General features: G+C 53.0%; 1 protein-coding gene across 2 annotated transcripts in view; it reads left to right on the top strand.

Annotated features, from left to right (window-relative positions):
• Positions 1-1,395: 1,395 nt before the first annotated feature.
• TBC1D10A (TBC1 domain family member 10A) overlaps positions 1,396-13,171 on the top strand; it is a 29,495-nt gene continuing 17,719 nt past the window's right edge. The window contains exon 1 of one of the 2 annotated variants that reach the window (XM_045534447.1): positions 1,396-1,691. In XM_045534447.1, the coding sequence (XP_045390403.1) occupies positions 1,483-1,691 (209 nt within the window). In that variant the 5' untranslated portion in view covers positions 1,396-1,482. The remainder of the gene's footprint in view (positions 1,692-13,171) is intronic. The other variant, XM_045534448.1, reaches the window with a different exon arrangement.

Below are 13,171 nucleotides of genomic sequence, written 5' to 3'. Positions count from 1 at the left end.
ATTGGCCCATCCCTCCCAATATAAGCAATTGTTAAGAGCTGGGTTCAAATCCTGTCTCTGCCACAAGCTAGTTCTGGTACCGTAGGCAGTAGACTTGACTTCCCAGCACTTCAGTTCCCTTAACTGTGAAATGGGACGAATAATATACTATATACCTCATTGCTAAGGGATTACAAAAGAGATGGTGCAACCAATTTGGAAAACAGTTTGCCAGTTCCTCAAAAGGTTAAACAGTTACCATATGACTCAGAAATTACACTCCTAGATATCTACCCAAGGGAAATGAAAATAAAATATATGCCCACACAAAAGCTACTTGAATGATCAAAGCACCATTATTCATAATTGCCCCAAACCAGAAACACCCAAATGCCACTGATGAATGGATAAACAGAATGTATATCCATGCAATGGAATATTATTCAGCCATAAAAAGGGATGAAGAAACTGATACATGCTGTGACATGGATCAAGTTTGAAAACATAATGCTCAATGAAAGAAGCCAGTCACAAAAGACATTGTATGACTCCATTGACATGAAATATAATAGGCAAATACAATAGGCAAATCTATAGAGACAGAAAGTAGATTAGTGGTTGCCAGGGACTGGGGAATGGGGAGTGACTACTAATGGGTAGAAGTTTCTTTTTGGGGTTATGAAACTGTGCTAAAATTAGATTATGGTGATGGTTGCACAACTCTGTAAATACGCTGAAAACCATTGAATTACAAATCTTAAACAGGTGAATATATGGCATGTTAATTTTATCAATAAAACTGTTAGGAAAAAAGATTACAAGAGAAAGTAGGTAGACCTCAGGGCAGTGCCTGTGGCTCAATAAATGTTGGTCATTATTATTATTATTGGTCATTGGTATTGTCTCCCACGAGCTAATTTAAAGCTCCAGAAGCAGTCAGCAGGGGGATGGGGTTGCCAAACTTCTATCTCGGGCCTTAAGCAGCTCTGAGACCCTGGGAGTGTCGCTGAACCCATTTAGGTCTCCTCAGAGTTCCTCATAAGTGAATGGGTGAAACAATCCCCACCCACGTCCCTGGGGTCTCGCGAGGAGCGGGGCTCGGGAGGCAGATGAGGAATCCCTGGCGGAAGCCCTTGGCCTCCGGCTTGAGCGCAGCAGCAGGTGACAGGCCCGGCCTGGGGCCAACCCGGAAAGGCCGAAGGAGCTCGTCCAGGTGAGTTCTTGTGATTGGCAGCCCGGGAGGGAGGGGTGAGGAGACGGCTGCCCCGCCCCCTCACGTCTGGCCTGTTGGCGCCAGCATGGGGGAGGTGGGCGGGGCCTGGGGTCGCCGGCGCCCATTGGGCGTGGGGGCGGGAGCTCCCGAGTGGGCCTAAAGCTCCGCCCGCAGCCTTGCGGCAGCCAATGAACACAGCGCGTGGGCGGGGCGGCGGCGGCGGCAGCGGCGGCCAGGCGGCTGAGGTGGCTGAGGTGGCCGCTGGGGCTCAGGCGGCGGGCGCGGCCGGGATGGCGAAGAGCAACGGAGAGAATGGGCCGCGCGCGCCCGCGGCCGGCGGGAGCCTGTCGGGGACCCGGGAGAGCCTGGTCCAGGGCCCCGACGCCGCAGCCGCCGACGAGCTCAGCTCTCTCGGCTCCGACTCCGAGGCCAACGGCTTCGCAGAGCGCCGCATCGACAAGTTCGGCTTCATCGTGGGCTCGCAGGGCGCCGAGGGCGCGTGAGTAGCGCCGGGGGTCGGGACCAGGCGCGGTATCCACGCGGGGGGGCCGTGGACGCGGACAGAGCCGCCCGCGGGACCGACCGACACGTCCCCCTCCCGAGCAGAGACAACCCACCCCTTCTCCCCCTGCCCCACCCCCACCTCCCTCCTTCTCCCACAGACCCGCCCCCCTTCGGCAATCCTACTTCCGACCTAGGGACCGACGGGCGACAGACAGCTCCTCTCCCCTACCCCCCGACCCCCAGACAGACTGGCCCGCCTCCAGGAAGGACCCACAGTGCTCTCCCTTCAACTGCGGGACAGAGCGACAGACACCCCCCTAACCCACCGCTGCCACCCCGGCCTTAGGGCTGATTGACTTTTCCACCCCTTGACAGGCTCACAGATGGCTGGTGCCACCCCCCAAACAGATATTTTCCATTTCTGCCCGCTGTCCCACAACCCACAGACACCCTGCCTCACCAACCCCCTGCCTCCACTCCGGGAGACCTTACGCCCGACTTCAAAAGCACTGACCGCCCTGCCCCATCCCAGGACAGACTGACCCTTACCTCCAGGCACACAGCCCTCCGGAGGGACTGACACTGGTGTGCTCCCTCACAGACAGTACCATCCCGGGACAGACAGTCCCTTCCCCTCACGAAGGTTCAGAGAGTGTTCCCCTCCCCCCTCAATGACAGCTTTTTTCACTGCCCCTGGCAACAGGTGGGCCCATACTACCCCTTCCCAGTACCACCTATTGGGTGACAGTGCCTCCCCTCTGGGACAGACTGTCAGCTCCAACAGCCAGAGGAGCCAGCAGGCAGACTCCATGTATGCTGTGGGGACATGCCCCTCCTCCCAAAGCACAGATCTGGGTGGGGGGAGCAGGCAGGGAGACAGCAGGGTTTCTGTTCATATAGCACACCCAGGTGCCCCACCCCTAGAGCACCCAGGGACCCAGCTGGCAGACAGAGAAATGTGAGGCAGTGGAGCAGAACCTTCCCTCCAAGCTTTGCCACATAGAACCCCCTGAGCCCAGTCTTCAGATTGTATGTACAGGCTGGCAGAACCCTGAGGGAAGGGGGACTCCAGATCCCACTGCCATCTCAGCTGTCCTGTCACATGAGACCAGTGCTGTGCACAGAACTGACAGGCTCCCTCCTGATGTGTGCTTCCCATTCAACAGGGACAGCCTCTCACAATTACCAGTGGAGGCCCATAGGGCCCAGCCCTGACCCTCCAGAGGGTATCTTTTCCCCTCTTCTCTGACCAGATGTGACTGTCCGAGGTTCCCCTAGCCTCTCTCATGACTTAAGGAAGTGCCTTGACAGTATCTAAGAACCCCACCCCACACAAGCAACCCCATAAAGGTCACTTCCGGGATTTTCTCCAGCCCCAAAGCCTCTTTATTCACCAGGCCTCCTCCCCCTTTGAGAAATCTAGGCCCCTCCCCTAAGGGGACTTCCCTCCTACCTACTGGATCTGTCTCCTCCAGCCCCTCCCCACTTGCTTACAGCAGCCTAAGCCAGGTCCAGTCTAGGACTCAGAGAGCACCCCTCATTCTGATCCCTCACCCTGTCTTGTCACGGTGCTTTGTCACAGTCCCCAGGGATCAGCTTCTGAGAACCCAAAAGAGATATAGGGTGTGATTTTGAATTGGGGAGCAGTCACCAGGGATTAGGGCCCAGGGAGGGGTGTAATCTTGAGAGCTGGGAAAGGAGTTCCCAGTTGCATTTGTGGGAGCTTGGAAAGAAGAGCTCAGATTTGTTGGTGAATTCTAGGGCATGAGAATTCCTACTACATTGTTCCTAATAATGTGGCCAATATGGACAAAAAAAAAAAAAGAAAAAGAGAATTCCTACTACATGCTTATTAGGCAGTTAGCCAGTCTTGGGGTGCAGAGCAATGTGATATAGTGGAAGAAGCCCAGACTTCAAAATCATACTTGCTGGCTGTGTGACCTTGGGCAAGCTCCTGAATCTCTGAGCCTATTTACTTACCATAAAGGGCATCAGTAACACCTACTTCCAACATTAGTGTGGAGGTTAAATGAGATCAGGTATGCAAAGGTGCCTAGCACACTGCCTGGCACAAGTAGTAGCCCAGAAATTGTTAGTTTCCTTTCTTTTCCTTCTAAGGGTCTGAGAAATGAGGAGAAAAATGAGGGCATATCTCTGGTATTTGTGGGCAGAGAGAGGCCCCAGTGGGAGCACCTCCCTTTGGCTGTAGTCCCCAACCACGCAGCCAGACATCTGTCTTCCCCACCCCACAATCACAAACCCAGGATGTGGCTCTGCAGACGCTCTGTACATCGCTAGTGTCGGTAGGGCTGGGGCTGAAGTGGATCCCAGGTCTCCTCCTCTTTCCTGCCTCACTTTCTTAAGCTTTTCAGTCAACCTAAAACCTCTGGTGTCTGAAAGCTTGGATGTTCCCTGCTTAGTTTTTGTTGTGATTTCAAAAAAGCCAAGAATAAGTCCCTACGCAAGGCCTTGGAGGGGAAGTTATGGGAAGTTTCAGGGTGACCGCCCTGAACCCAGTCTTGTGGTTGAGGGCTAGGAGTCCATGTGCTGTCCCAGAGAAGTGAAACATTAGCACTGATGGCTGCAGTGGAGGTGGTGAGGACTCTGGCTCCAGATTAAAGGTCCATTTCAGCTACCCTGGGCCAAAGGTTGTCTCAGACAGTTTGGTTTTGGTATTTGCTGGGGGATGATGGGATGGGGAAGAAAGCAAAGTCAGAGGCTACCTTGCTCAGGTGGCTATTAGGTACCTGGCATGAACAGATCAAAAAATCATAGACTATTCGAGCTGGAAGTGATCTTAAAAGATTGACTAGCTTAGCCCTTACTTACTACACAGATGAGGAAACTAGGGCGCAGAGACACGAATAACTTGCTTAAGATCACACAGCATAGTGGCAGAACCAGGACTTGAATCCAGTTCAGGGTTTCAGACTCTTAGGTCAGTACAGTTTCTACCACCTTCATCATCCATAAATACGGCCTATGGTCCCTGCAGGAAATCAGGTGCCAGACAGGTAGAACAGAAGGTTCTTAGCAGGAACCTGTCTGGCCTCACCTTCCCTGGCTGGGCTCAGCACTTCTGACTCCCCTAGCAGTATAGGAGGCTGACAGGGATGGCCCGGAAGGATACGAGTGTGTTGTCATTACCAGTTTATTAGGCTGATCAGCTTCAGAACTGGAACCAGATTATTCACCTTTTTTCCTCAAGCCTGTGGTGGAGTGAATGCTGCATTAATATTTATTTACTGGATGATTTACTGATAGACATTTCAAGTCAGAAAGCTGAAGATGACCTTAGAGATAGCCATCATCACACAGACAGGTAAACTAAGGAGACCTGAGAAAAGTGATTAGCCTCTCTTCAGTCTATTAGGAGCAAAGCTGGAAACTCAACCTGAAATTCCTGATTCCCAGCCCTAGGCCTTTCCACTTCTTCACCTTGTCTGTCTTTTAAGCCTACTATGCAGGGAACCTTTGGTGGAACTCAGTTGGTCCCTGCCTGCTCTTGAGCAGTAGCCAGAGGCAGCAAATGACCCTGTGGGTATGTATGGTAGGCACAGACCAGGGTGCTGGCAGCATTAGTTCTGGCTTGACTGGAGACTGAGCTGAGCACTGAAGCCCGAGAAGGACCAGATGAAAAGAAAGATGTGTTCCTAGCAAGGAAGGGTGGGAGGAGTGATGTTACCCTTCCTATCACTTTGGGGTAGGAAGAACAGACTTGTTTGGTGTCCCTTCTGCAGCATAGAGGAGGTGGTCAGGAAGGGAAAGAAGGCTGCAAGTTGTATATCAGGCCTCCTGGTCTGAGGGAGATGGCCTGAGAGAGGTGAACCCTGACCTCCCTCTCCTTTTCCCATGTGGTTGTCAGAACTGGCTTCCTAAAGCTGAAGCTTCCCACCTGGCCTCAGTCTGCAGGCCAGATGAGTGAGGAGGTGAGGAGCTATGTCTCTGGGATCCCGTGGGTGTTGGCTTCCTGTTAGGGGAGTGAGGGTTCTGAGCTAGGCCCAGGGAGAAACATCTGGAATAGCAATGTTGCCTTCTTCAGTTCCCCGTTCCCTAGGCCCTCCAGTGCTTGCCAACTGTGGCAGCCCTACAACTTTGGAAATTGTAGAACTGGCTTAATTGGTATCCCTATTGTTTGATCTGTGCCAGTTTTTGTTGGGATGGGGCCAGGGCCCTGGCAGGCCAGAGCTTGCCTCCTTGCCTTCCCATCACCTTTTCCAGTTCTTAAGCTCAGAGCATCCACTTTTCTTGAGCGATTACAGGTCTTAGGAGAGCGTGGGGTGGTCCTTGGGTGGCCCATCTGGAAGGAGGCAGTTGTACATGTGGGGTCCAGATCTGTGACTCTACACCACAGGCCCCCCCCCCCCCATTTTCTCTCCTCTTTCCCTTCTGTCAGCCTCAAAGGAAAATCCAGTTTGGTGGCCCTGTGGGATGTTGTAGGGCCTCAGACAAGACCCGACTAGTAAAGGAGGGGGCCGGTGGTGCACCAGCTGCCATCCTGGGAAGGTGCCGGTGTGTCCGCCTGCTAGGAAACCCTAAGCTGTGGGAAAGAGATAAGGTGGTGGGGCCTGCTTGATGTTTTGTGCTCCCAGCATCTGGATCTGAAACAGGACCTCTAGAGGGGCAGCGAGGCCTGGCTCTGGTCCAGCTACCCTACCTGTTTACATGGAGGTGGGGGAAGGAAGGTGCTTTGTGCTCCCTCCTCACACAAGCTCTGGAGTCTGGCTGTCTGTGTGACCTTGGACATGTTTCACCTCTCTGATCTTCAGTTTCTTACCTGTAAAATGGTTATGATAATACTAACTTTGCAGGGTTGTTGTGAGACTTAAGTGAACTGATATTTGAAAAGAGCCCAGCTCAGAATGGTCTTCCCCCTCTTACAGACTGGAGTGGCTAGTGATCCTGTCTTTTCATTTTCTACTTCCCACCTCAGGCTGTGATGATGAGTGTCAGTGAGCTCCAGCCCCCGTGGGCAGGAGTGAGCCCTCACTTCCCCAGAGAGGGGCGGTTATCCCCAGTCTATAGATAAACACACTGAAGACCAGAGAAGAAAGTGCCCGTGGTGTGCCAGCTGGTAAATGGTAGAACTGGCACCTGTTTCTCGACATTAAATCCAGTGACTAAGCCTTGCTAAGGTGGCAGCAGGCAGGGTGCCAGGTGCTTACTTGTCCCTGAGGCCCCCACACCCAGGGCAGGAGTTAGCAGGAACCTGGCTACCTCCCCATCCCAGTGTGGAGGGCAAGGCAGGTCTCAGTACAGGGAAAGTTCATGGCCTAGGAGAAAGGCCAAGGGAGGAAGATCCCTGGGGAGGCCCTGGAAGCGTGGCCAGAGTCCACACTGCATGGGTCTTGTCCCCAAAATGCTGCATGATGGGCATCTGAATTTGATGTCCAGCGTGTGCCTTTTGGAAGTAGTGTTTCTTTGTAGATAAAGCAGGGATTCTGTTCCTTGTACAGACGAGGAATTTGAAGCTTGGATAACCTTTGCAGTTAGTTAACAGTGGAGCCATATCAGAGAGAGATTTCAGGTCTTCCGACTCTCAGCCCAGTGCTCCTCCAGCTGTGGCACTGCCCATTCTCTTCCTCGCTGGCAAGCCAAGTGAGCCTCCAGGCCCAGGATGCATTCATTGCCCACCAGAGCAGAGAGCCCTGCAGTCATCCACCCATTGCCACTGCCCTAGCTGATCACTTTCTTTATCCTGCAGGCAGCATGCTTGAGGGGGAGAAGGTCTCCTTTAGCTGATTAGTCTGCCCCTGGTAAATCTGCTGCTATCCTGGGCCCAGGGACACTCCCTGGCAGGGAGAAAAGTGTCCTGGCTGCCCCACTGGCAAATCAATGCTCCTTATGCCTAACCTGCTTAGAAGTTCCCACCCAGGATTTCAGGGCAGCTGCCAACTTTGGCTTTCTCTCTCTTACCCTTCCCTTCCCCGTCTCTCCTACTCACATCCCACCCTCCTCCATTCTGTGCCCTGTCCTGCTCCTCAGAGGCTGTCACAGCATAGCTCTTTGCTCCTCTTCCGGTAGGGAAGAAGGCAGCAAACTCAGCAGCCTGGAGAACAAGCCAAGGCTTACTTTTGCCAGCTTATCCATCTTAGAAGTGAGCTTACTTACCAAACATTTATTGAGCACCTACTCTGCTAGACCCATGATTGAGACCAGGGGTACAGAACTGAACAAGACTTCTGTGTCTTGTTGCCCTCAAGGCGTTCACAGATTGGAACTAGAACCACAAACAGATCTTTACGGTGTTGAGTGGCAAAGGCTGTAATTGAGGCATGCAGTTGCTCTGGAAGCAGAGCCAGCCCCACCTACAGGAGCCTGGAAAGAAGTGGCATTTGATCCAGGCCTCCGAAGAGGCAAGAAAGGGCATGGAAAGGGAAGGGGTGGGAGGGGACCCATGTGCAAAGTCCCTCCCAGAAGCCACTGTTTGAGCATGTAGTGTGTGAAGAGCAGAGGTGACAAGAAGAGTGGGAGGCAGGAGGATGACGGGAAGCAAGGGTAGGCTAGGGAAGTGGGTTGGGCAGTCGAGTCTCGCCGTGAGTGTGAGGCTGAGGCCTCCTGTGTTTCAGGAAGGTTAGTCCAGGGTGGAAGGCGGTGTAAACAGGAGCTGGACCGCAGGCAGTGACACCTGCTGGGAGGATCCAGGGTAGCCCAAAGGGCTGCGGTGAGGCCTGGAAGAGATCTGGAGCTATGAGGATGAAGAGGCCGGCAAATCTTTAGGGCTTGGCTCCTGACTGGCCGTGTGGACTGACGGGGAGGTGGGAAGTGGCCCTGGCCTCTCACAGAGCCCATTTTGGAGCCTTCTGGCTATAGGGGGCAAGATCAGCTATGGCAGTGAGATCTTGCTGACTCTGCTTTGTCACAGCTCCGGGCTCCCCAAGGTGCCTGGCATGGCTGGCATGCCAAGGGCACATCAAGGGGTTCTTTGTCTCCCTCCAGCAGGAGAGCTGGTTAGCTGACCAGGTTGGGGAGGGAGTGGGGTGAGTAGTACCGAGCTTTGTGGTCTGTGCCTGGTAAACATACTAGATAGCACGGAACTGCGAGGAGAACCAGGCTGCTCTCCAAGGAGAGAGGGGTGAGGCCTGAGGGCATGGAAGACCTACCTTAGGGTGGCATGGCACCTTCGGGGGGTAGGTTTGGGCCTTTGGGCACAGCAGAAACTCATCAAGGGGAAGCAGATGGCAGCTGAGGGCCTGCTAGATCTCACCTAGTGTCTTTATTCTGTTATTGGAGCTGGTGCCTGAGCTGGGACGGTGCAAGCAAGTCCAGCACCTGTGAGAAGCAAACCCCTCAGCACTACTTAGGGGCAGCACCAGTGGCTTCTCAGAGATGAGAGATTCTGGCTGGAAATGTGGATTTCAGCTTGTGTGTGAGAAAGCACTCTGAACCAGGCACAGGGGCCAGGCTGCCCCTGACCACGGGACTAATCCTCCCTCCTTTTCACCCAGCACATTTACATGTGCAGCCCTGTGCTAGGCTCAGGATACGGACCTTGTCCTGCTCACAGGACTCACAGCCCAGCAGGGAAGTCGGCTAGTAAACAAGCAGTTCCAGGTGTGGCGGTGTAGGAAGGATTGTGAGGATCGAGTGAGATAACTGGATTAGGAGCACAGCATAAACAAAGACTGCCGAAGCAGGGATCAGGAGACTGGTGGCCTGGGCCTCACCGAGCTATTAACTAGCTGTGTGACCTTGAGAAAGTTGCTTAATCCCTTTAAAACTCAGTTTCCCCCACATAATAAAACATTTTTTATGGGATACTGTTGAAGATGTCTACTTCTGTCTAACATTCTGAGACTGACCTTGGAGTGTATGAAAGATGCTTTGGGAAGTTCTTTGTGTGGTACCACACAAGTGCATTTCCCACAGAAGCCAGTGCTTCCACCATGCTCTGTTCCTCTTGTAGGAGGACCTCTCTTTGTGCGCAGGACCAATGGCCCTCATGTCTTTGGGGGTGTAAGCCCATCAAAGGATGCTTTGGTTTGTCTAGCTCTTTAGTCTGCAAGTGCTTTCATTCCCATTGCCTTGCAGTAACCCTTATAGCAACAGTGGGAAATTAGTAGGGCAAGTATTAATATTATTTTACCCTGTTTACAGACAAGGAAACTGAGGCTGAGCAAGGGATGGAAGTGGACCTGGAACTCAGGACAACTCCTTCCCAATTTTTCATCTTATACAGGCTTACCGAATGGCTGGTGACCTCCATGTGGCCTCTCCTCCCCCTTCTTGTCCAAGCCTTAGGACTTCAGCCCAGCTCCAAGTGTCTGCATTTCTCCTAACAAGCTTCTCGGGTTGTTTTTGTTGCTGAATTGTTATGATGGATGGCACAACTCCTGTCCCAGGTCTCCACACACAGCCCCTCACATGTACCCGAAGAGGAGCAGCTGGGTTGTGAGGGGTCTACCTAGCAAGAGAGCATAAGTGTAGAGAGCTCTTGTTCCTCCTCAGTCACTCTGGGGCCATGGGCACTGTGTGTCCAGAAGTGATCCTTCCTGGCCTACCACTTTTGGAGGACGCTGCGTCTTTCCCTTCCCCCTTGTCTTGGCTTCACAAGAAAGGAGAATCTAAACTTGGTCCTGGGAGAGCCCAGGTTGAAGACACCAGCAGACCTGCCTTCAGGTCCTGGCTCTGTCACTTTCTAAGCATGTGACTCTCTGAGTCTATAAATGGGCCAGGCTGGCATTGCGAGGTGGGGTGTGATGAGGATTAATGGTGATGGTGTTGGTAAAGCACCCAGCACAATGTCTGCCACAAAGTGAGGGTTCCGTGGAAGATGGTGGCGCTCACAATTCAAGTGTGAATTACCCTCTGAGATTTCACCTCAGGCCTTTGGCATAATGGTGAGGGAGCAAGGCAGCATGGGTGTGAAGATCTGGCTCCCCTCATGTGCTCTGCCCACCCACCCCAGGGCTTTGGGGGTTAGGCAGGAGCTGGTCCCAATCAGCTTGTGGTCTGGAGCTTCCCGGCCTGCCAGGGCATGTTGGGAATCCCCCCACCAGTTCCTTACTGACTCACTGGGAACAAGGCCCTTATCTGAGGGCCTGATCTTCCTTCTCCTTGGCCTGTGAAGGCAAAGCAGAAGTGAGAGCAGAGGTGGGCCTTCTGAAAGATTCAAGTCAAGGCGTGCAGCCATAGTGTTGCCCGGGGCCTCTGCCCTCCTGGCAGTCACTTGGGGAAGGAGTCCCAGTTTGCTTCATCATTCCCACCACCCTCCTGCGTTTTTTGTAGACTTTCATGCTGAGCTTCCTGTCCTGCCTCTGAGTGACCCCCTCTGTCCTCCTAACATAGCCATGGTAATGGCATTTCACAGAGGAGCCCTTATGGTGGACCAGGCTTTCACCTACACCACCTCATTTAATTCTGTGAGATACACTTATTGTCATAATCCCATTTTACAGAGGAAGAAACTAAGTCCCAGAGAGGTAAAGTGATGTGTCAAGCATCGTGCAGGTTGTGGCTCTGAGTACACTGACCTCCAGGCTCCCTGGGAGCAGGGTTGCGTGCCCCCAGCCCACTGGACAACACTCGATACTGGACTCGAGTGACAGTGAGAGAAGAGCAGAGCCTGGATTCACTTCTGGGCCATCCCCTGCTCACTGAGGACTTGGCCTGCTGGAAACCTGAGTTTCCCCATCTGCACAAGGGGATTGATAATTAAAGGACCTGTCTCACAGGCTAGTCAGGAATATTAAATGAAATAATGCAAGCTAAGTACTGAGCACAGTGTCTGGTGCATGGCAAGTGCCTGGCAAGTGTTATAACAGACATTCAGTTAAGTTAATTGAATATTAGAATTGTAATGTTGTAAAAGGCCATTCATTGTCAAGCAGATCTGTGCTCATCCCTGTGCTGGGCTTTGAGGAAGCTGTAGAGCTGGCATTAGGCCAGAGAGGATGCCCTTTGTCAAGCTCTTACTGTGTTTACCCACCTGATCCCAAGGTAGAGGACAGTAGTTCCATCTCTTGCTGACAACATTAAGCCTGAGGTCACAAAGCTAATGAATTGGTCAACACATGTTTATTGAGCGCCAGGAGGTACCAGGCACTATTCTAGGCCAGGGACACACTGCAGAGAATGAGCCTGACAGAGCCCCTGCCCCCCGGGAGCGTACCTTCTCATGGAATGCTGCCTCCGCGGGGTGGACAGGGGGGTGGAGAAGCTGCACCTGCTCCATGGGACCACTCATGTTCCCCACGCAAGCCAGGCCCTTTCTTACTGCAATTGCACACACTGAGCCTCCTGCCTGATGTGTCCTTTCCCCTTCTCAGCCTGGTTACTTCCTGTCACCCTTCAAAAACCAGTTCAAAAGTCAGCTCCCCTTTAAAACTTTCCCCAAACAGCCCTGCCTTCACCCTAGGGACTTCTTGCAATCTCCTAGCACCTTTTACGTGCTTCTGTGATAGCATTTCTTCTATGTGTGCTAGTTATTTACTCACTCATCTGTCTCCTCTGCCAGATTGACCTCCTCAAGGGCAGGGACTGCATATTATTCATCTTTGTAGATTCAGGGCCTCTCTCAGGCTTTGGAGAGATGTGTGTGGAATATAATAAGGGGCCGATCGTGCTCTGTCCCTGGAGTAGTTAGGAAAAGCTTTGTAGAGATGAGAGGGAGTTCTGAAAGAGGCCTCCTAAGATGATGGGACCAAATTAGAATGGGGGAGGGTGGCTCAGGAGAGGCACCTAAACATAGGACAAGGGGAGAAAGAAGGGATGTGCAGGGGAATAGGAGGGCCTGAGAGCCAGGGCCTGAGCTTTCTGTTGGACAGGAGGGCACTAGGGAGCCGTGAAGGAGTCTGGGCAGATGAGGGGCCTTATACAAACAAGTCAAGACTAATTTTGGTAAGATCTAGCAATTTAGTAAGGATAGGTGAGGGCCATACATGAGTTACAGTGGCCCCTGAGTGCCTGCAATGAGACTGTGATCTGGGGACCCAGTCACCAGCAGGGAACTGCAAGCAGCACTGCCTGGTAGAGCCTGGGGTTTGGGGAAGGGATGTCTTTTGTTGAAACTAGCCTCCATACCTTTCCGCAGTTGTCAGAGCTGCCCTGGGGGTTTCTGCTGTGGTCTGAGCAATTCCTAGCTGAGTGGGGTGGGGGAGAGCAGGGATTCCTTGCATTTTGAAGCCAGCAAGGCTGGTGGCCAAAGGAACCCTTTCTTCATTGAGTGGGGTGGAGCTGGGCAGAGGCCCAGGGCACCAAGGCCAGTAAAGGGTGGAGAGAACCTGTTTACCAGTGTGCACTGACCCGGCGCTGGAAGGAGCAGAGCCAGGAATTCCTCATGGGAAAGAGAGGCAGGCCCAGAACTAGCCTGCATGGGGAGTGAGGGAGAGTGAAGCAAGCCAGACTCTCACCTAGACAGGGAGCCTGCACACTGCCAGCTTCAAGGCTGCTGCAGACCATCTTCCTTTTCCATACCAACTCACAGCATGGCCTCGGGCAGATCACTTACCCTCTGGGCCACAGGCCTGCCCAGCT

Source organism: Lemur catta, chromosome 21 (assembly GCF_020740605.2).
Source record: "Lemur catta isolate mLemCat1 chromosome 21, mLemCat1.pri, whole genome shotgun sequence".
Taxonomy (NCBI): domain Eukaryota; kingdom Metazoa; phylum Chordata; class Mammalia; order Primates; family Lemuridae; genus Lemur; species Lemur catta.
Note: the sequence above shows the minus strand (reverse complement) of the source record. Positions and strands in the feature narration are given on the sequence as shown.